General features: G+C 44.4%; 1 protein-coding gene across 1 annotated transcript; it reads left to right on the forward strand.

The window, feature by feature from the left end:
• Nucleotides 1-133: 133 nt before the first annotated feature.
• On the forward strand, nt 134-22,632 carry LOC308426121 (myosin-4). Its single transcript, XM_080923873.1, has 40 exons — nt 134-196; nt 409-456; nt 2,922-3,164; nt 3,257-3,400; nt 3,718-3,874; nt 4,492-4,519; nt 4,621-4,735; nt 5,123-5,215; nt 5,368-5,431; nt 5,586-5,684; nt 5,802-5,905; nt 6,913-7,051; nt 7,698-7,816; nt 7,920-8,069; nt 8,622-8,792; nt 10,600-10,909; nt 11,910-11,983; nt 12,502-12,589; nt 12,669-12,786; nt 13,008-13,131; nt 13,223-13,359; nt 13,473-13,728; nt 14,432-14,674; nt 14,783-14,959; nt 15,149-15,294; nt 15,372-15,462; nt 15,551-15,940; nt 16,413-16,539; nt 16,871-16,989; nt 17,099-17,295; nt 17,756-17,939; nt 18,025-18,190; nt 18,283-18,407; nt 18,630-18,938; nt 19,558-19,761; nt 20,836-20,961; nt 21,049-21,219; nt 21,300-21,404; nt 21,508-21,603; nt 22,378-22,632. The coding sequence occupies exons 3-40, from the start codon at nt 2,961-2,963 to the stop codon at nt 22,528-22,530; spliced, it is 5,823 nt and encodes a 1,940-aa protein (XP_080779999.1). The 5' UTR covers nt 134-196; nt 409-456; nt 2,922-2,960; the 3' UTR covers nt 22,531-22,632.
• Nucleotides 22,633-23,554: the final 922 nt, after the last annotated feature.

The following is a 23,554-nucleotide window of genomic DNA, read 5'->3' on the forward strand; positions in this document are numbered from 1 at the left end:
TAGATGACAAGAAATATTTCTAATTATATCCATTCACAGCCACAGTCAGTGAATATTGTGCAAAGAGATTGCCAAAAATGGTTTTGCCAAGTAGGTTCCAGCTAGGACAGCTGAGGTGGCTGCTGTGTGTGCAGAACAGCTTCTATAAAAGTGAAGCCCTGGCGCCTCTGTCCTGTCCTTCCTCAGATCCTTCAAGGTAGGTAGGTATGTGTGGCAGAACACCTGGCCAGCTGTGCACTCCTGGAGTGAGGGAGTTTCTATGTGAGGGGGATGGATATTCCCTCCCACACTTTAAGTACTGCCAGCATCCCCAAGAAAGGCATTGCATACAATATAGTTCTAAGATTTTGTGATTAAATGGGGGGAAATGCCCAGTATGCCTCTCTCTTTTTTTTTCTCTTTCAACAGTAGTTGTCCGTCTCAGCCCACCTCCTTCTTCATCTGGTAACGCAAGAGGTAAGAGAAATTTATTATTACCTTCCAAAGAACACAGGGCTGTCTTTATTGTTATGTTTTAATGAGTGGCTATTTTGTTTTTTATCTTATTATTGGGCATAGGGGCAACCGGTCTTTAAAAACAACTTCTCATGAAACTTTGCCTTTTTTAAAGCCATTTAGTCAAACAAAATTTTATGCAATTTCTTTTTTGCATTTTGTTGGAACTTGATGAAGAAGGCAAACCCTCATGTATATTCAGTATGAACTGCCACACAATTCAATCGCTGAAAAAGGCTATATGGAGAAATTAAAAAACAAACATTGCACCAGAAGTCAAAATGTCTGGGTGCCAATATAGGCTTTTCACCAATTCAAATCCCTGGGCCACGCCAGCTAGCTTTTACGTGTCTTCAAATGTGTGTGTTGCAAGAGCATTAACACCAGACCTGGACTTAGACAGTCGGGCTCATAGCTCACCACTGCCTCTTACCACCTCGGTGAGGTGACCCTGGGTGACCCTTTACCTTGCTGAACCTTAGTTTCCTCATCAGTAAAATCAGAAGGGCAGATTGAAGTTGCTGCTCACGTCCCTCTGCTCTTGTCTAATATCTAAGCCAGTGGTTACCAAGGACTCTTCCACCAATCAAAACACTTGGTGGATCTCCCATCTTCTGCATAAGCAGATGCATGTGCAGAGCACAGAGATGAAGAAAAATTGCTACATAATAACTGATTGGTTTAAGCAAGTTCATGGTTAATATATTAAGTAATAGCAATTTAGAAAAAGTAGAAAATCTATTGCTTCCAAGGGAATGAATGTTTCTTGTTGGTATCGGAGGTGATCACTACTGTGTAGACAGAGCCCAATACCACACAACAAAGTGAAGGTCCCTTGAAGGCTTGGAACCCAAAGGTGACAGAGGACATCTGAGACAAGAGCAGAGGGGTGGTGTTCTTCCTGTGCCCTAGGATCTACTGCATAACAGCAATCATTAGGGCAGAGTAATTGATCCAAATGAGCTTCATTTAAAAAAAATGAACGAAGTCATACAATAGCATTTAAAGGGAAAAATGCTAATACCCAATGCTTCAATATCTGTCCCTTGAAAACAGGTCTCAGTTTCCATGTCTCCCATAAGCCTTTTGTTGATTCTAAGCTTCAGTATGTGGGAAATTTCATATGTATGTTGAGAAGAGGGTCACTGTTTATAATGAAAGGAAGACTGGGATGTTTTCTGGAAAATCTGTGAAAGATTGGAGCCTTTGCCATCACTGCCGGTCACCAGGACTGATATGCTGCCTCCGTACTGTCCCGTCCTCCACTCCGGAGGTCACCAGCTTTCACTCTGGTCAGAGAGGGAGTTGTTTGACCTGACCAGGATTTGTCAGTTGGAAAAAAAAGAGTTGTGAATTGGTATTGGCTTGAAGCTTCATAGTGGCTATCAGTTTCAGGAGAGAGAAATTAGAAATGTGACGCTCTCAGAGAGAGAGAGAGAGAGAGAGAGAGAGAGAGAGAGAGAGAGAGAGACCATAAACCTGAGGCAATAAGGATCAGGCAGAAACAAGGTGGAGGCTGAAGGCTGAAGCCAGTAAAAACTGGGAAAGACAGACTTTGATAGGGAACCACTGGACATTAAAATGTCTCATTAAAATTCGGATGCTTGTATTCCTTAAGCAATCCTTTGGAGTTACGTTTGCTCAGATAAGAATGACAATTTGCACACATTTTTGTCATTATTTTACATTTTTCCTTATACTAATATTTTATTAATATCCATCGGGCTTATTTTTTCTTCATTTACTTAGTCCTTGTCAGTTAATGACAAGTTTGTGTGCATTAAATATTCAACCTAAATTCAGACTTTCTTTTCTTACATCCAAACTTAGTGATTTTGGCATTCAATTTTAATAACTTGTGGTGAGGAAAAATGGCTCAGTATTTTTGGAGACAGTAGCTCTCTATGATGTAGCTCTGGTTTACCTGAAACTATGTAGAGCAGGCTGCCATTAAACTCACAGGGATTTGCCTGCCTCTGTCTTCCAAGTGCTAGAATTAAAAGTGTGTGGCATCATACTGAGCAATTTTTAGGCTTTTAAAAATAGGTTCATTAAGATGAAACAATTAGAAAAGTTATTTTTTATTTCTTGTGTCACCACAATGGCAAACAAACAGACAAGTGAACGAAATGGGGGGTGGTAGGGAAAGGAAAGGGAACCAAAAAAAGAAAAGAATCCACAGAAACAACGAAAGATACTGAACACACTGGTAGCCTGACAAATGTGATTGGATGGCCATCATCCCCTCCCCACAGAAGGAAGAACCAAGACTTCAAATGTCAAAAAAGCTATCAACACAGGGCTATTGGGTGCTCTAGTCTTCTCCTAGCTCCCTGGTACAGTCCACGGAAATGCACTAGAGAGTGAATGAACCAAGCCTGTTAACACAGGCCAGGGCTATCATTTGTGTCCATTTCTTCCTCTAGGTGCACCTGGCCTTGAGCTGCCATCGATAGCCCGCAGCCATGAGTTCCGACGCCGAGATGGCCGTTTTCGGGGAGGCTGCTCCTTACCTCCGGAAGTCTGAAAAGGAGCGAATCGAGGCCCAGAACAAGCCTTTTGATGCCAAATCATCTGTGTTTGTGGTGGATGCTAAGGAGTCCTATGTGAAAGCAACCGTGCAGAGCAGGGAAGGGGGGAAGGTGACAGCCAAGACTGAAGGTGGAGCTGTGAGTAAACACCTGGAGCTGGTGTCACTACCCCACTGGGCTAGCTTGACTGACTCTTAGTTCCTAACTCAATATCTCTCATTTATGGACAGACTGTAACAGTAAAAGATGATCAAGTCTTCTCCATGAACCCCCCCAAGTATGACAAGATCGAGGACATGGCCATGATGACCCACCTGCACGAGCCTGCTGTGCTGTACAACCTCAAAGAGCGTTACGCAGCCTGGATGATCTACGTGAGTGTCCCCTGTCATATTTCATCATATTTCTGTTGTTGAAGTGTCCCATTATGTCAATGTTGAGAATTAAACCATCTTTGAACATGCGCCTGCCGATAGCTATCTGTTTAACCACAGTAGCTGTCTATCTGGCACATTAGTGCTGCATCAGACAATGGGGGAGGAGGGAGGGGAGAAGCTGTCACTAGATGCAACCATGAAACCCTACAAGGACCCACACTTCCTTGGAGCCTCTCCCCTTGCCCACACAGTGTTATTTCCAAGTTGGAGAAATGAGTTGATCGATGACTGAGCATCCTTATCTTTGTGCACAGACCTACTCAGGCCTCTTCTGTGTCACCGTCAACCCCTACAAGTGGCTGCCGGTGTACAACCCTGAGGTGGTGGCAGCCTACCGAGGCAAAAAGCGTCAGGAGGCCCCGCCCCACATCTTCTCCATCTCTGACAACGCCTACCAGTTCATGCTGACGGGTGAGTATATCCATCATTACAAACCTTACACACACTAGAAAACATGTAAGGAGTCGTAGCAAAGAGAACATATGGCCAGATCCCCGAGAATGAAACGCTTTGCACATGTGACAATAGCAACGAGACTGAAAAAACCGATTAAGAACATGATGTACCGATTCCAAAAGCGTAGGGAAATCGGCTTAGACTTCTATGCTAAAAATCCAAATTGGTTGGTGCTCATTTCAGTTCAGTGTGATCAAAGTTAGGTATCAACGCTGTATCTTAGTTACCTACCTCTACTGTATTATCTCATTTTACAAAGTACGCTTTGAAATTTCACAAGCACAGTAGGGAGCGCAGCCTGGACATTCGAAACACGGCAGGATTCTGAACTATGATCCAGGTGAAAGACAGAGACTCGAGGCTTTTAAGCCACGTGTTACCTGGCCGATTCTCATTGGAAAAGAGTGAACTGGTTCTACCCATAATCCTTCACGTTAATGATGAGACCGGTGTGATAATCAGCACATATTTTACACCTTAGTCCCTAAGATCTGTGAAAAGAAAACCACACCTATAGGCAGTGTTTTGTCTGCGCATTCGCTTACTATGTCTGCGCCTTTTTCCCTTCACAGACCGTGAGAACCAGTCCATCCTGATCACGTATGTAGATGCCACGCCTTTCTGTCTGCTGGGTTTGGATGGTTGGGGCAGTGCCTCCTGCCTTACGTTCTGACTCACCCTGTCCTCTTCTGTCCTCTCAGTGGAGAATCCGGGGCCGGGAAGACTGTGAACACCAAGCGTGTCATCCAGTACTTTGCAACAATTGCGGTCACTGGGGACAAGAAGAAGGAGGAGGCGACTTCTGGCAAAATGCAGGTGGGCATGTATATCTGAGGGAGGATGGAGGAAAAGCAGGCTTTTCAAAGCATGACAGTGGCATGTCAGAACCATAGCAACCAGATGTCCATGATGCCAGAGTTCAGAATGCAAACGGTGGAAGGGCTTTGTGAGGCTCAGAAGAACAGGCTGTTATGTGAGCAAGTTATAGGCCTGAGTCCCCTCTGCCATTTCTCAGAAGCAAAGGTGGGGCCTGAGAGGCAGGGAAACCAAGTTATGTCACAGGCATGTCACACTCTCTAATGTGGACTCCCTCCTTCCTCCTAAAGCCTTGCCAACGGAGCGGGGAGAACAGACGAGAAGCTGTTGTATTATATACAACTCAGATAACCCAAAACTTTATCTTCCTCTCCCATTTATCTTAAGGGGACCCTTGAAGATCAAATCATCAGTGCCAACCCCCTGCTGGAGGCCTTCGGCAATGCCAAGACTGTGAGGAACGACAACTCGTCTCGCTTCGTAAGTCTTCTGGTCGTCCTGTTCGAGTGAGAATGACCACCATCTAAAATGGCTCTTTTAGATATGCCATGTCAATGTGCTTCCCACTTATTTGGCCCCTAGTTGATGAAATGGTTCCCAGCTTTTAATCTACCCTCCTTTGCCTTTTCAAGGGTAAATTTATCAGAATCCATTTCGGTGCCACAGGCAAACTGGCCTCTGCAGATATTGAAACCTGTGAGTTAATGATCCCTGGTGACGGGGAGTCTGTTCTCTGGGTCTCGGGAATTGAAAAGGCTTGCTTCCTCTTCTTTCTGCTGTGTGATGTTCGAAGCCTACCTTTTCCACTCATAGCCTTTTCATTTAAAGCATGCTTATCCTGTTTTTCCAGATCTGCTAGAGAAGTCCAGAGTCACCTTCCAGCTCAAGGCTGAAAGAAGCTACCACATCTTCTACCAGATCATGTCCAATAAGAAACCAGAGCTTATTGGTAAGGGACATCCTGATTTATTTCCACCAAGGAAGACAACGCCCTGATGACTACGATGTCCCTCTGAAATGTGCTGAAAACCAAACTAATCCCGCATACTCTCTTCCCTGTGTCCAGAGATGCTTTTGATCACCACAAACCCATACGACTTTGCCTACGTCAGCCAAGGGGAAATCACAGTGCCCAGCATCGATGACCAGGAAGAGCTGATGGCCACAGATGTAAGTGTTAGGGGAGAGGCAAGAGACAGCAAGGTCCTTTCCATCACGGAACCTTCTCTTCTTCCATCAGAGTGAAATGGGCTAGCACAGACAGTGGGTCAGACAAGGCTACCTTTCAGGCTTTCTACATTTGGGGGAAAAATCACAGATTTAAATGCCACATGCATTTACATTTCAAACATCTGCAAGAAATGCTAGGTACTTGAAATCCCTCACCTAATTGGGGCTTTTTAATTCTTGTGGTGTAGGTCACTCTTGGCCCAGGACTTATACCCCCAAAATGCAGTAGCTTATTTTCTACTTTATGTCAACCCCCTTAGTCAGGAATCTTGGAAAAGCTATAATATTAGACTAAGTAGTCAAATCCAAAAGGTTTAAAAAAGCATAGCAATCTCACCCCAGGGCCTTGTGAATTATATGTAGTTAGTTTCAGGATGAGGTATCCCCAGGGAGCTAGGACAGGAAAAAAGAAGGAAGTCTTAGGAGAGACACACTTTCGTATACCTCTCCTGATGCTGGCTCCTATCTAGAAACCCCATCCATGTTTAGCATGAGTAACTAAGACTGCAAACAAAACCCGACCGAGTGGAGAACAGAACAGAAAGCATTTCAACAGATGTGCCAAGACACAGCGGGGGCCAAAGCTTTTCTTCTGCCTCTTTCCAGAACCACCTATATCAAGTGTGGTGGGAGGAGAGTAGACTGGAGCCGTGCATTAAATTAGGGCAACATAGGGGAAGAAGAAAACGAACTGGGAGACAAGAAACAAGACACATGTCTGGATACTACACATGCTGTCCTTAGCATGCACACTACTCATGTGGAAAGGCTGATCTATATTTTCTCATGTTACTCTGTGGATAAGAGGAGAGAAACTGACTCGCAAGCCATTGGAATATTAGTCCGATATAAGGCAAAGCAAGCTGAGGAAGTGGGAAGCCAGACCCTTGGTGTCCCCAGCAAGCTGGCCATGGTGATAGTTGTTGCTAATTCAATTCTTTCAACAGACTGCTGTGGACATCCTGGGGTTCAGTGCAGATGAAAAAGTGGCCATTTACAAGCTCACGGGCGCTGTGATGCACTATGGGAACATGAAATTCAAGCAAAAGCAAAGGGAAGAGCAGGCTGAGCCGGATGGCACGGAAGGTAATACTCCTGTTGTCATTAGGCCTTTGATACAACTGGTGACATGAGCCTTTTCAGAGGCAAGGACTTGTTTGTACTGCCTGACCTAAAGAAAAACAGATGGTTTAGGACGAAGAGATGATACACTGATATTTTACATTATTGAGAGCAAATTACTATTTCTGTCTATTCCCCTGTACTGCTGTGTGTATGTGTGTGTGTGTGTGTGTGTGTGTGTGTGTGTGTGTGTGTGTTTGCATGTATGTATGTGTGTGTGTTTATCTGTCTGGTGCTGGGAACTGAACCCAGAGCCTTGTCCTGAATTACATCTTCACCCCTCTCCATCCTTCATTTTCTTTTTATAAGAAAAGCACTCACTTCTTGATGGGATTTTGTTCCAGTGAATAATTCAGAATTTCCTTGTCACCACTGGGATAGGGTTTCTCATATTATTATCTGCAGTGCACTTTTGCTGTGTTTTAAATATCACACAGAGCATAGGTTCCCCAAGCTCCAACATGTAAATTATTAGAGTTGGTGCGAAGAGCAAGAGTGCATTCCGGACATAAACAAATGGGCCGACTTCAGAACATTGCTGCCTGCATCATTATTTGCAACGAGGTTGTGTAAGTCTGTCAGGCTCACTGTTCTTGCTTCTTTCCTGCAGTTGCTGACAAGGCTGCCTATCTGACAAGTCTGAACTCTGCTGACCTGCTCAAAGCTCTCTGCTACCCTAGGGTTAAGGTCGGCAACGAGTACGTCACCAAAGGCCAGACTGTGCAGCAGGTAAATTGTGACACAAGCCCACTGATTCACTTGAACCACTGGAGACTTAAAAGTTCATCCTCTGTGTCCAACTCAAACAACTAAGCAAATGCTCTTAATGAAGGTGTACAACTCTGTGGGCGCCCTGGCCAAGTCCATGTATGAGAAGATGTTCCTGTGGATGGTCACCCGCATCAACCAGCAGCTGGACACCAAGCAGCCTAGGCAGTACTTCATTGGGGTCCTGGACATTGCTGGCTTTGAGATCTTTGACGTGAGTAATGAACTGACTAGTAGATTCACTTTGTCAGTCATGTGGCTGATCTTGCTAGAGCCCTGGAAAAACTCTTTATAAAAGACAAAATATGCTGTTTAAAAATGTACAAATTCCTGATGAATTGGGATACTGGAGGGATGTGAAAACATATCAGCGAGCCTGAGTAGGAAAAAAGAGAGTGCTATGTTTTTAGGACTAGAGAGAGTCTCCGAGGATAGCTTGTTCTAAACTGATCTTGAGTTCAAGCACACAAGCATAGAAACACTTTTTAGTTCACCCTAGATGAGTATGTCAAAGAGCCTCTATTTAACAGCATTGTACCCAATATGCAAGACTTAATATAGTTCCTTGGAAAACTCTGGAGAATCTAATTCTTTAATTTAGAACTTTAACACTACCCTTTAAGGGATGATCTAAAAGTCCAAACCTTCAATATAATAACTCTAAATGTCTTAAAATTTGAAAAAAAAAGGTATTAGGTACCTTATAGAAACAAATAGGTAATTTATGACCAAAATATCTTACATTCATTTATGTCTTCCTATATAGTTCAACACCTTGGAGCAGCTGTGCATCAACTTCACCAACGAGAAACTGCAACAGTTTTTCAACCACCACATGTTCGTGCTGGAGCAGGAGGAGTACAAGAAGGAAGGCATCGATTGGGAGTTCATTGACTTCGGGATGGACCTGGCTGCCTGCATTGAGCTCATAGAGAAGGTCAGTGTGACTTTTGAAACTTCAGAACAGGCACAAAAAAGTGTCTGCCTTCCTCTGAACAATAACACACACACATACAAAATACATGTATTCTCATTTTCAGCTCTTATAACTTCGTGACCCCTCAATTTTTTTTTTTTTAAATGACATAGAGTGTCCCTATGTAGCCTTCACTGGCATTGGCGCTCACTATGTAGGACCAGGCCAGTCTTGAACTCACAGAGATCCTCCACTTTCTGTCTCCTGAGTGCTTAAAGGCACATACAACCATACATGGGATTCCTAATTCATCATTTTTTATTCCTACATGATTTCATAGGAATAGGAGGAAAGGTATGAAAGTGTGGCCAGCCCTTTGAATAGTTAATTAATTTTAGTATAGACATGCGTTGCACATGTGTCCTTCCATGTGTACTGTATAGCAGGGCATTGCATAGTAAGATGCTTAAGGAGGGAGAGTTAATTGTTGAATCTATTGATTTATCCCTTACTCATGATTACTATCAAATAACTACACGAAACTTCCATTTTACCTTACCTTGGGAATGAGCTCTGAATTCTCCACTAGTAATTAAGGGAAATAGTCTTCAAGGAAATCAGTCCAATTAAGTTGGAGCAACAGATGTATCATATTAAGATAGAAATCATTAAACAACTTCAACATTCAAAACTGTTGGGATCCTGGGACTGGAGAGATGGCTCAGTGATTTTGGTGTGCTTGTTGCTATATAGTGAGGTCTGGAATTCTGATTCCAGCACCCACATCAAGTGGCCCACACCAGCACCAAGGGATCCTCCAACCTTTTCTGGCTTCCACAAGACTTCAAGCATACATACATACATACATACATATATACACATACACATACACACAGATGCATTCTCTCTCTCTCTCTCTCTCTCTCTCTCTCTCTCTCTCTTTCACACACACACACACACACACACGCACGCACACATTGAAATCTACCTGTTGGTACCAAGAAAGAACCTCCATGCACTCTCCCTAAGCAATGGTAAAGGAGAAATAAAATGGAATCTCCAGCTAGGAAAATTTCAAATACTCAGCTCAAAAAAAAAAAAAAAAAACCCTAGGTTGCACAATTTAGGAAATGTTAATTTGGCGATGTAACAGTTTTCCAAACTACACAGGCCTCAGAGAAAGTATTTCTACTTCCTTCACTAGTATTTCAAGTTCTGGATTATCAAAATGATTTTTTTGAGAATGAATTTGTCTTTTAGTCTTCTATATCAAATTTGTCTCAGAAAAGTCCAACTGCTTCCTGAGCAAATCCTGATGGGTCACCAGTCCTAACTCCACAGACATGGGGGAAGGGCTGGATGCACAGAGAGTTTGCATGAGGTAACAGGAGATGCACTTTCCTCTCAGTGAAGTTTTATTTTTGTTCACCAGACACAGCCTCTCCTTCTCCCATCTTTTCCATGTCTAGAGTTGCGGTCAAGGATGTTACACTTTGAGAAAGGAGGATATCAGAGTATATCTGCATTTGTAGGATAAAAATCAAGCTTTAGGATTTCCTTTTACATACTGAACACAACATTTGCCAGATGGTCCAGATGGGCTTTTAAACTAAGTCTTTCAGCAAAGTATATCCTATGTGTTCTTTAGATGATGACTGTCGCATTTTGTTAGAAGAGGGGATGATAAGATACGATGTCATCTGTTTAGGCATAATTCCAAGTTCTTACTTTGGAAAGCCTGCTTTTCAAGTTTATACCCATCATACACTTTATCAGGGGATGATTTTCTAAGGGACCCATCACTATCTTCGCCATTTTTAATATCCAGCCGATGGGCATCTTCTCCATCCTGGAAGAGGAGTGCATGTTCCCCAAGGCGACAGACACCTCCTTCAAGAACAAGCTGTATGAGCAGCATCTTGGAAAGTCCAACAACTTCCAGAAGCCCAAACCCGCCAAAGGCAAGGCCGAGGCCCACTTCTCCCTGGTGCACTATGCGGGCACCGTGGACTACAACATTATTGGCTGGCTGGACAAGAACAAGGATCCCCTGAATGAGACCGTGGTGGGGCTGTACCAGAAATCCGGGTTGAAGACTCTGGCTTTCCTATTTTCTGGGGGACAAGCTGCTGAAGCAGGTAACTTTCTTTTTATAGCATCGACTTGTTCTATAGAATCACACCACAGAAATCCAGTTTATCAGAGAGAATATAGGTCAGTGGTTCTTAACCTGTGACCCTTTGGGGACAGTCAAAAGGACTCCTTCACAGGGGTTACTTAAGACCATCAGAAAATACATATATTTACATTATGATTCATAACAGTAACAAAATCACAATTTTGAAGTAGGAGTGAAAATAATTTTGTGACTGAGGTCACCATAACCTGACGTGTATCAAAGGGTCACAGCATTGGGAACCACTGATACAGGTACTGCCAGATCTACTGAGAATTCAGGCCAATGCAAGTGAAATAAAGAAATCCTATTCAACAACCATGGTACACAGGCATGAGGGATGACTCAGTCCACAGCATCGATTATAAGTAGAGTTTGATAGGTTCAGGGATTTGCTGATAATTGCACCAGCCACTTTCCCACACCAATAATACTGCTTCCATCAAAGATCCAGCTGAGTTGGAAATTAGGAAACCCTCCACCAGGGCCACAGCACTACAGTAACTGAATGAGGTTGTCTTATCTTCCTTAAGTATCCGGAATCTAGATGTACAAGTAATCCTATGGGGACATAGGAAAATAGCAACAATGGGTCCCTGCTAATAAGCCAAGCTTAACTACCTAGGAGCAAGCATGCAACTCTGCCTGTTCAGGGCATGTGTGCACTAGCAGAACCCTGTTCCCTCTGTCTTCTGGGTGGACACTTCAGGATTGAGACACTGCTGATCCCACCTCATACCCACGTCTTCCATCTTTTGCAAAAGTCTTCTTCCCCGGGGTATCTAAAATCACGCCAGTGATGACTATCTTCCTCTAGAATTTAGATAGATGAGCTATGGAAGGAGGAGGGGGAAAGGAGAGCTCCACAGACTCTTGAGAAACATGGCCATCCTGATGCCTGCACACACGGAGTGTGCAAAGGCCAGAGTGAGTAATCTCCATTTTTCCACTCTGCTTTTCAGAGGGTGGCGGCGGTGGAAAGAAAGGTGGCAAGAAGAAGGGTTCTTCCTTCCAGACCGTGTCAGCGCTTTTCAGGGTACGGCATAATCTTACACTTAGAAGCTAATTAAACTGCTTTTAAGGAGAGATTCTAAAGGATGCTCACGGGAAAGGGGGAAGAGAAAGTAGCAGTGTATTTTTTAAATATGAAAAACATCACAGGAAATTTTTAACAAAAAAAGAAGACACATGTCTTTTTCATAGCAAAGCCTATTATAAATGAAGCCTTGCCCAAGTCTCAAATAAGAGAGATCTGGTAATAAAGACATTGAAAATGAAATCAAACCCTCTTTAAAAACCACCCACTGTGCTCCAGAACATCTACTCCTTATGATCAAAATCTCAGTATAAAATCTTTTGGATTGTCAGGGTTTGAGCAAAACTTAAATAAACTATTTCTGTATAACCAGGGATATTCTAGAAATCCACCCTTCAGACATAGGATAGTTCCCTTGGTTACCATGGTCTATCTGAGACAGCTCATTAGAATGAGATAGAGGAAAAATGAGCTCTGTAGCCGCAAGTTGTTCTAAACCTCTCCATATGGTTTCATAGGAGAATTTAAATAAGCTGATGACCAACTTGAAGAGCACCCACCCCCACTTTGTCCGATGCCTCATTCCCAATGAAACTAAGACTCCTGGTAAGACCCTCTCATGAGCAGAGCAATCCCAGCGTGGCTTCTCTTTAGATGACTGTAGAGACTGTATTCCTTTTTCCAGGTGCCATGGAGCATGAATTGGTCCTGCATCAGCTGAGGTGTAATGGGGTGCTGGAAGGCATCCGCATCTGTAGGAAGGGGTTCCCCAGCAGGATCCTCTACGCAGACTTCAAGCAGAGGTGTGAGCACATTCTCTCACATTTGATGTAGAGCACTGTTAAGTTTTAAATGCTGTTTGGTCCTCTATTGTTTGATTGATCCATCTTTTCAACAGTAGCTGCTACTACTTATTCTTCTATCATCTCTTTTGTGTGTGTGTGTGTGTGTGTGTGTGTGTGTGTGTGTGTGTCTGTGTGTAGGCAGAATTGTGTTTTTAAAATTATGCTGTCCATTTTGACAGATACAAAGTTCTCAATGCAAGTGCTATCCCCGAAGGTCAATTCATTGATAGCAAGAAGGCCTCTGAGAAACTTCTAGGTTCCATTGACATTGACCACACCCAGTACAAATTCGGTCACACTAAGGTACCACCAGTCCAAATTGCTGACATAATTTTTAGCACTTTCAGAGTTTCTGCCTGAGGCGAACTAACAAATCTATCTGCTCTCTGCCAAGGTTTTCTTTAAAGCTGGCCTCTTGGGAACTCTAGAGGAGATGCGAGATGAAAAGTTGGCTCAGCTCATCACCCGCACTCAAGCCGTGTGCAGAGGGTACCTGATGAGGGTGGAGTTCAAAAAGATGATGGAGAGGAGGTGAGGAGCAACATGTGTCTGCCTTTCCCACCTCTTTCATCCCTCAATCCAGAGCAGGCGTGATGGTCACTGCATACGTCTTTGCCAACACGCATCTAATTTTCTCCTTCCAGGGAGTCCATCTTCTGCATCCAGTACAATGTTCGCGCCTTCATGAATGTCAAGCACTGGCCCTGGATGAAGCTGTACTTCAAGATCAAACCCCTGCTGAAGAGCGCGGAGACCGAGAAGGAGATGGCCAACATGAAGGAAGATTTTGAGAAGGCCAAGGAGGATCTGGCTAAGTCAGAGGCAAAAAGGAAAGAGCTGGAAGAAAAGATGGTGGCTCTGATGCAGGAGAAAAATGACCTGCAGCTCCAGGTTCAGGCTGTGAGTGTCGGCTATTGCTCATGGCCCTTTCATAGTACGTCAGGATGTGACTGCAGTGAAGTAACCCTGGGTTCCAGAGTAGAGTTTCTATGGAAGAATCTGTTTTGATTGCCTGCCCGTCAAGCCACTAAGATTCAAACCTAAAAAAACGGCAGCCGCAAAGTCGCATCCATGGTGCTTACATTCCTTTGTGCATGGTACACAGCCTGGTCCCTGGGAAACCATGTCATGAAAACATCTAGACATTTCCTTTTGTGTATGGAACATCTTCTTAGAGTATTCTCTTTTGGGTAAATACTGTTAAATGCTAGCTAGAAAGCACTTTATTTTTATCAGAGCAGGGGATGATTAAAAAGGCTAATTTAAACCCCTAACTAGATGTGAGGGGAGAAAAAAAAACTATCCTGTGTTCAAGATTTAGTAAATGAGTTTCCATAAGGACTGAGGGCTAGTAAATTATATATATTTTCAACAAACACAACTTTTCCTCATTTTTTTTCCTTCTACACATGGATATGTAGAGGGAATGTAGTAATCTAGATGATCAATGTCTTAATATTGTTGCTTTTTGTCTAATTATTTTTAAGTTAGCAAGTTAATAGTCTATTCAAAGACCAACTAGTAGTCGTCCATTCCCAATTTTTAATATATTATTGTGTATTTTCGGATATATCCTATACAAGTATACTATTTCTCCTATTAGGAAGCAGATGGCTTGGCTGATGCTGAGGAAAGGTGCGATCAATTGATCAAAACTAAAATCCAACTGGAGGCCAAAATCAAAGAACTGACGGAGAGAGCCGAGGATGAGGAGGAGATCAACGCTGAGCTCACAGCCAAGAAGAGGAAGCTGGAGGACGAGTGCTCAGAGCTGAAGAAGGACATCGATGACCTAGAGCTGACACTGGCCAAGGTTGAGAAGGAGAAGCATGCCACGGAGAACAAGGTATGAGATGTGCACACGGCAGGCTCATGACTCTTTTTCATTAAGTAAAACATAAAACCAAAATCATTCAGACATACCACTTAATGCAAAGCGTGTTTGCCTCCTAAGGTGAAAAACCTCACAGAGGAGATGGCAGGCCTGGATGAAAATATCGCCAAGCTGACCAAGGAGAAGAAGGCCCTCCAGGAGGCCCACCAGCAGACCCTGGATGACCTGCAGGCAGAGGAGGACAAAGTCAACACCCTGACCAAAGCCAAAACCAAGCTGGAACAGCAAGTGGATGATGTAAGCATGACAAGCAACCGATTTCCTTGGAAGGGATGGCATAGGTCATTGTGAAATGAAGCCATCTTAAAGCCCGTGAGCCCTGAAACGCAGGCTGAGAGTCCTTATGCTAACTGGTGTCTTCTAAGGTTTTTCCTGAGTATCTGAGGGCATATGGTTCAGGGCTTAACAGAGTCTTTTATAATTTAGCTTGAAGGATCACTGGAACAGGAAAAGAAGCTTCGGATGGACTTAGAAAGAGCCAAGCGGAAACTGGAGGGGGACCTGAAACTGGCCCAGGAGTCCACAATGGACATAGAAAACGACAAACAGCAGCTCGATGAGAAACTCAAGAAGTAAGTGGTGAAGATAAAGGTCTCGGGGGACAGTAATATCAATGGCTCTTTGACTGATACAAGGGCTTTCCCTGTAGGAAAGAGTTTGAAATGAGCAACCTCCAGAGCAAGATTGAGGATGAGCAGGCGCTCGGCATGCAGCTGCAGAAGAAGATCAAGGAGTTGCAGGTGAGTCCAGGGCTTCCATCAGTCTGACTCATAAGGGATAAACGTGACTGACCCAAGAAGCTGAGTTGGTCCTTTGCACCACCCCCAGGCCCGCATCGAGGAGCTGGAGGAGGAAATCGAGGCAGAGCGGGCCTCCAGGGCCAAAGCAGAGAAGCAGCGCTCTGACCTCTCCAGGGAACTGGAGGAGATCAGTGAGAGGCTGGAAGAAGCTGGCGGGGCCACTTCCGCCCAGATCGAGATGAACAAGAAGAGAGAGGCTGAGTTCCAGAAAATGCGCAGGGACCTGGAGGAGGCCACCCTGCAGCACGAAGCCACAGCAGCCGCTCTTCGGAAGAAGCACGCGGACAGCGTGGCTGAGCTCGGGGAGCAGATTGACAACCTGCAGCGGGTGAAGCAGAAGCTGGAGAAGGAGAAGAGCGAGCTGAAGATGGAGATCGATGACCTCGCTAGTAACATGGAGACTGTCTCCAAAGCCAAGGTCTTTCCTAGCTTCTTAATTTATCTGAAATACTTGACAGTAGTTGTACTGTGGGACTTTAGCTAGTCACACGACACGCCATCCGAGATTTTCTGATTGACAACATTGTATTAAATGGAACCCCTCAAGTTTCCACATCTTGTTTTTCAAAACCACCTTAAACTCCGTTGCTATGGCTACAGCAATAGTAATGCAGTGGGGGAGAAAAAGCCCCCTCTACATGTTACAAGCTGTAAATTATGTCCACATCCCCAAAGAAAGGACTCTAGTTCTGATAATTCAGTATTTATTCAATCAGTCACATAGGCTCCTCCACTGCTGTGCTCCAAAGTGTCCCCAAGCACTGTGTAAGGCTTAGACAGAAACATCCGCAACATCCTGTATCAGAGATACATAGTAACAGATCTCTAAATCTCAGATTCCCAAGTCCAATAGCATCATCTTGTCCTGTCCTTTTTACTTCCCACCTCAGGGGAACCTTGAGAAGATGTGCCGCACTCTGGAGGACCAGCTGAGCGAAGTGAAGACCAAGGAGGAGGAACAACAGCGCCTCATCAATGAGCTGTCGACCCAGAAGGCACGCTTACACACAGAGTCAGGTCAGTCCGTGAGCATCACTGTCCTGGAACAGCGAAGTAGGAAAGGTCTGCCCCATCCTGGGAGCTGGGGTCACGGCTCCCACAATGCAAGAGATGGTTACAAATGAATGACTCTCAGCTATGATCAGAGGCGGGGTGAGAAACGAATCTCTTGGGCCTGGGAAAGTTTTGTACCCTCAAAAGATCCCCAATTATAAGATACCAAAGTAAGCAGTCCGCTGAAGTTCTGGAGATGTCCCTCGCATTCTGTGAAATAAAGAGGGTTGTACGCTAGTCCACTGTATTCTTTGCTGAGAGAACGGAATTCCAGCAGTTTTGTTTTCTCTCTCAGGCGAGTTTTCCCGACAGCTGGATGAAAAAGATGCTATGGTTTCTCAGCTCTCTCGAGGCAAACAAGCATTTACTCAACAGATTGAGGAACTAAAGAGGCAGCTAGAAGAGGAGTCCAAGGTGAGAACCCTTGCTTGAGACTTTCATTCACGGAACTGGGCAGCCTGACACTCCTGAACCACCAGCGATCAGAATGCAAACTCACAGCACACAATTTTGCGTGATTTAGGCCAAGAACGCACTGGCCCACGCCCTGCAGTCAGCTCGCCATGACTGTGACCTGCTGCGGGAACAGTATGAAGAGGAGCAGGAAGCCAAGGCCGAGCTGCAGAGGGCCATGTCCAAGGCCAACAGCGAGGTGGCCCAGTGGAGGACGAAATACGAGACGGATGCCATCCAGCGCACGGAGGAGCTGGAGGAGGCCAAGTACGGGTTTCAATGAATTATACAGAAAGATGTCAAAGTAAAGGAAAAGGGAAGGAAAATGAGAAAGAATAATTGTGCCACGAAGAACATCAAATAATTTCTCAGCTTCCATAACTATGCATTTAGGAGGAGCACGTGCACGGGCTAGGATCCCATTAACCAACCCTAACATTAGTGAGGAAATGTATCCTTTCTGAGTTAGCTTCAGGGACCCCCACCCCACCCCTTTTCTTTGGTTTTATAGATATGTTTGAAATGGACACTTCAGATGGATAAGAGCTCTCCTGGGAAATCAGAATTCTGGGAGAGATAAAATGGTCACTAAGAAGTAATCCTGAAAAAAAAAAAAATTGTGGGCACACAGAAATAAGAGACCTTAGGGGAAACTAGACTTTTCTAATCAGCGGATAGGCAGAGCTCATTGTGTTATCTTCGATTCCTCTCACGCTGACCACCTCAGGAAGAAGCTGGCTCAACGTCTGCAGGATGCTGAGGAGCACGTAGAAGCCGTGAATTCCAAATGTGCTTCTCTTGAAAAGACGAAGCAGCGGCTTCAGAATGAGGTGGAGGACCTCATGATTGACGTGGAGAGGTCCAACGCCGCCTGCGCCGCGCTGGATAAGAAGCAAAGGAACTTTGACAAGGTGGGCCACATGGCCTGAGATTTATACCTGGGAAAAGGGAGGCACTCTGCCTGGGTTCAGAGTCTAACTAATGACACGCTTCCAGGTCCTGGCGGAATGGAAGCAGAAGTATGAGGAAACTCAGGCTGAGCTTGAAGCCTCCCAGAAGGAGTCCCGCTCTCTCAGCACGGAGCTGTTCAAGGTGAAGAACGCCTACGAGGAGTCTCTGGATCAGCTGGAGACGCTGAAGAGAGAGAACAAGAACCTGCAGCGTAAGTCCCGATCCTCAACCCTGCTCAGCTCCGACAGGGCTCCTCCGTGTTGCCGTCATCCCAACCACTTCCTTTCGTCTGTTCTTCCACAGAGGAGATCTCCGACCTGACCGAGCAGATTGCAGAGGGAGGGAAACACATCCACGAGCTGGAGAAAATAAAGAAGCAAATTGACCAGGAAAAGAGCGAGTTACAGGCGTCTCTGGAGGAAGCGGAGGTATAAGCTTTGTTTGCTCGCCCATCTCTTAGAATTGCAACTGGGATCTGTCTTTTTGTAAGCTCCGAGGGAAAGCTTGTACCAATCAAGGAGAAACCTGACACCTGGCAAATTTAGGAGAGATAAATCTAAGTTGAGATGTATTGAAAGTTTGGGAGGGGCGTTAAATGTCTTCTTGAGAAACTACCCTAGTGAATTCACTAAAACGTTGCTTTTACCAAGGCGTCCCTTGAGCATGAAGAAGGTAAAATCCTACGCATCCAGCTGGAGTTGAACCAGGTGAAGTCAGAGATCGACCGCAAAATTGCTGAGAAAGACGAAGAAATAGATCAGCTGAAGAGAAACCACCTCAGAGTGGTTGAGTCCATGCAGAGCACTTTAGATGCTGAGATCCGCAGCAGAAACGATGCTCTGAGGATCAAGAAGAAGATGGAGGGCGACCTCAATGAGATGGAGATCCAGTTGAACCATGCCAACCGCCAGGCCGCAGAGGCGATCAGGAACCTTCGGAACACACAGGGGATCCTGAAGGTACCTAGGGGTGAACGCACACTGTGTTGGTAGGCTCGGTGTTATTGTAGAATTCAAACCTTACATTTTTTTAAGGGAAAATTACAGGATTTAAATTATCAAGGCAATGCGGTAACAAGATTTAGGGGGAAAAATTGTATGTGCCTAGTTGGTAAGGAGCTAAGTTAAATCTGAATGGCCCAGGGGAGAATTTGTTTTGTTACCTTAGACAAATGAGTGGGAAGGTGTATGTGGATAGTGATGACACAGTTCAGCTTCGCAAGTGCTAGAACTTTAGTCATGACCCACCAAACCCAGCTCTGGACCTCCCCTGTTAGTCACCTAAAATGATGTAACCAGTTTAGCTGAATTTTAAGGGTACTTTATTGATACAAAATTTCATATTTGTACCCTTAAAATTCATGATCAGTTTTTATGGTTTGGGGATCTGAAAGAAGCCATTATGTGCTTTTGAATTTAAGCACTGCACCTCGCATCCGAGAATAAGTCATTACGGGTGCTTGGAGATGCTCCTGTTTAATCAGACTCCGAGCTAATAAGATCCAGGTGTGAGCATGACGTTCAATTTGAATCCCCTTGAACTGGAACGTGAGTAAGAGTTTCTCTGCTTCCCGTGCAGGACACGCAGCTGCACCTGGATGATGCTCTCCGGGGCCAGGATGACCTGAAGGAGCAGCTGGCCATGGTGGAGCGCAGAGCCAACCTGATGCAGGCTGAGATCGAGGAGCTGCGGGCATCTCTGGAGCAGACGGAGAGGAGCAGGAGAGTGGCGGAGCAAGAGCTACTGGATGCCAGTGAGCGCGTGCAGCTCCTGCACACTCAGGTGTGGTTCGGGGCCATCTAATGCACTTCCTGAAGCTAAAGGCAGTCTGAAGGGGTGAGGGGTGAGCTTTCTCATGAGATGCACACGTAATATTGGCAGGGAATATCTTCTGGGATTCTGGGAAATGCAAAGAGCAACCTAAGTACATACTGAGACAGAATTTACAAGTCCACTTCTGGGCTGGTGTAGCCATGGACATGAACAATCTGGAGTTTAAAGTTTATATAAAGCAGCAAAGAAAACAACATGCAGTTACCCCTCCAACACTGGTGGCCATCTTGTCTTTCACAACTGTACACAGCAAGTAAATAAGCCAATAAAATGTAAAAACAGTAAGCCGTCATATTAATTATCATGTTAACATCAAGCTACATGCAAAGAGCTCTTGGCTTCAAATCTATGGGGCCATCATTAGTGCTAGCACTTGGGTTCCACCGTGCATTTCAGTATTTAATAGTTGTCTCTGTTTACTGAGGGTGTGTTATTCTTGTCCTATGCTCATTTGCACACTATATTTTTTAAATAGTAAACCCATGTAACAGAATATCTCTGTACACTGAAAATGTTTGAATCTATGCTGTAATTTTAAAAATCAAATGTTAGCTAATGTGTGACACTTTTCTTATTGATTATGAGTATCTAGAACTGATTGACTATTTCAAGTACTGTTAACTTTCCAAAAACATGGGGGCCCTGGGTTACCGTTTGTATTAATAAATATGCTATTTCTGAACTTACAAAATAGAGGCAACCAATATGGATGAACAGCTAAAATAAGTTATTTTTCATCGGCTGTGTGGTACACGGCACTATAAAGCTAGGCAATTTTACTCTGTGTTTAAAAATATCCATAGGTAGCAAGTAAATACCTTTGGCACTAGAGATTAAATTCTGCATTGAATCATTTATGTTTTACAGCCAGGGATAGAGGTAGAAAAGCCATGAACTTGGAATTAACTTTTGATTTTGTTCTTATTATGGGCATTTCTTATTATCAACTATTTAGGGCGACATAAACGAGTTATAAATGTAATTAAATACAGCTTTCTTATTTTTTTTTTAATTTTGTAACAGAACACCAGCCTCATCAACACCAAGAAGAAGCTGGAGACAGACATTTCCCAAATCCAGGGAGAGATGGAAGACATCGTCCAGGAAGCCCGCAATGCAGAAGAGAAGGCCAAGAAAGCCATCACTGACGTGAGCAGAGGGTCAAATGGAGATAGCGATCCTGAGTCCTGCTGGGCCTTGTCAGCCCTTAACCAACTCTGTCTCATCACTCGCCAGGCCGCCATGATGGCGGAGGAGCTGAAGAAGGAGCAGGACACCAGCGCCCACCTGGAGCGGATGAAGAAGAACATGGAGCAGACGGTGAAGGACCTGCAGCACCGTCTGGACGAGGCTGAGCAGCTGGCGCTGAAGGGCGGCAAGAAGCAGATCCAGAAACTGGAGGCCAGGGTGAGTGTCCATGTTCTCTTTCAGGCCCCTGCCCATGTGCGTGTGAACGGCCAGACTGGTAACCGTGTTCTCTCTCCCAGGTGAGGGAGCTCGAAAACGAGGTGGAAAACGAACAGAAGCGCAACATCGAAGCTGTCAAGGGTCTTCGTAAGCACGAGCGAAGAGTGAAGGAACTCACCTACCAGGTGACAGGCCTCGCCCTCTCTGCCCGGTGCTACAGCTTTTGAGAAAATAAAACTAGCAGGGCAGTGTCGCCTAATGAAGTCATCTGTTTGCTGCGTCTTTCAGACCGAGGAGGACCGCAAGAACGTGCTGAGGCTGCAGGACCTGGTGGACAAACTACAGACCAAAGTGAAAGCCTACAAGAGACAAGCGGAGGAGGCCGTGAGTATCTCCACAGAAGCAGGGAACTGGGCCAGGACCACGGCTGAGTCCGTGGGGCACTGAAGTCCCCCGTAATTCAAGGGACTTTCTTCTAAGGCAATAAGCAAACTAGGAGCCCAAAATTAGGAAGGAAAGTGAATATTTATTTGGAAGACCAAACTTCTGGTGCAGATGACTGGAGCTTTAGACGTTCGTTTCTCTGAGACTGCTTCAAGCCCTGTTTCAGACAAATCAACACAGAAATGTTTCTCACTATTTAGAACATTCCAAACTCCCAGCAACCATAGCGACTATGCAGATAACGGTCTCGGTTATTCTAAGCCTTATTTAACATTGTGATTAAACCAAGTTCCAAACTTTAAAAAAAAAAAAAAAACAAAAAAAAAAAACGAATCTTTTTCATCTGTAAGTGCCCAACTCTTCCTTAAAACTCTGCATACCCAATATCACTACTGGGTCTTCTTCCCTTCGAAGTTATAGAAACAAGACTGACTCATCTCTGCTTCTTTGACCTCTCTGTAGTCACTATAGCATTGTCCGTGTGCCAGAAAAAAATCACATGAGAGAGAATAATAGGGGCAGGGGCATTGTAAGCATCCTCATTTATGTCATCAAATCTGTGGGCTGTCCCGCCTCCAAATAAGAATGTGGCCAAATGACAGAACCCTTTGCCTTCTCATTCATGAAGCAAGCGCTGTAGCGTCTGAGCAGCAAAGGCAATTAACAAGCAGAAAATGTCAAATTTTGTTCTCTCAAATTTGTTCTCATTCGCAGGAGGAACAATCCAATGTCAACCTGGCCAAGTTCCGCAAGCTGCAGCACGAGCTGGAGGAAGCCGAGGAGCGGGCTGACATCGCCGAGTCCCAGGTCAACAAGCTGCGGGTGAAGAGCCGGGAGGTTCACACCAAAGTCATAAGTGAAGAGTGATTCATCCTTCTGTTGAAAGGTGACAGAAGAAATCACAAAATGTGATGTTCTCTGCCACTGTCCTGTATAGCAAGGAAATAAAAGCTGCAGATAATTTTGCAATCTGGGAGTTCATTTGTCTTTTAATTATAAGCTTCATGATGCTTTTGGGACCAATTTATTTCTCAAACATTTGCTGAGTGCTTACACATGCAGAGATGTCGAAGAAATGAACCAACTAAAGACCAAGCAGAGGATGAATTTGAGGTTCTCATGATAACGAAGAACAGGTAGGGCAGTACCAAGGAATTTAGTTCTGCAATGTTCAAAGTGACAGATTGCTTTGTGGTTATCCATTCATTTCATTTTGGGAGAAATCTTTTCCCTTGGACTCTTTCTCCTTCCAAGAAGAATGAGTGGGAGAATTTCCTTAGTAGCTTAAACATTTTAAGGAGTACAGAGAAAGGGAATTCATCCCTTAATATCTCTGTCTCTGTCTGTCTCTGTCTCTCTCTGTCTCTCTCTGTCCCTGATTCTCTCTGTCTCTCTCTCTCTCACACACACCCACACAAGAAACATATTTGACATTTTATCTTAGCTACTGTTTGATTTTTTTTTCTTTTATACTTTTCTTGAAAATTAAAAATTTAGTTTCTTTGGGTGGATGTTGAAGAAAAAGGCAAAAGAGGCCCAATTTCTCCTTTTCAAGTAACCGATAGATACCCTTTCTAACGAGGAGGCCACTTTGAGAAACTGTCTTCCCTTTGAGAAACCTAATTAGTAAAGAGAAGCTTGCTTCAGCAGAAGAGAATTTCAAAAGCCTAGAAAATAATTATGAGGAATATCTCACCTCAGCCGTGATGAAGACTCATGAAATATCCTCTTCACAGTAGGCATTTACTATTAAATCTTAATTAAGCTCTGTAGAGTTAACCTAGCGACCTCCAAAGCACTAGGCGACCGTTGGATTATTCTGTCTCCTGACTATGTAAGTGATTGCCTAAGCAAAGTTAAGGATGGGTCTTGCCATATGTAAGTCAACTAT

This window comes from Micromys minutus (genome assembly GCF_963924665.1).
Source record: "Micromys minutus genome assembly, chromosome: 10".
NCBI classification, from domain to species: Eukaryota; Metazoa; Chordata; class Mammalia; order Rodentia; family Muridae; genus Micromys; species Micromys minutus.

What these genes read in the sequence shown, in the direction of transcription:
- LOC308426121 (XM_080923873.1), top strand. Translation starts at nt 2,961, where the DNA reads ATGAGTTCCGACGCCGAGATGGCCGTTTTCGGGGAGGCTGCTCCTTAC. An exon ending in CAATGAAACTAAGACTCCTG is followed by an intron (nt 12,590 to 12,668) that starts GTAAGACCCTCT and finishes TCCTTTTTCCAG; the next exon opens with GTGCCATGGAGCATGAATTG. An exon ending in AGAGACAAGCGGAGGAGGCC is followed by an intron (nt 21,604 to 22,377) that starts GTGAGTATCTCC and finishes TCTCATTCGCAG; the next exon opens with GAGGAACAATCCAATGTCAA.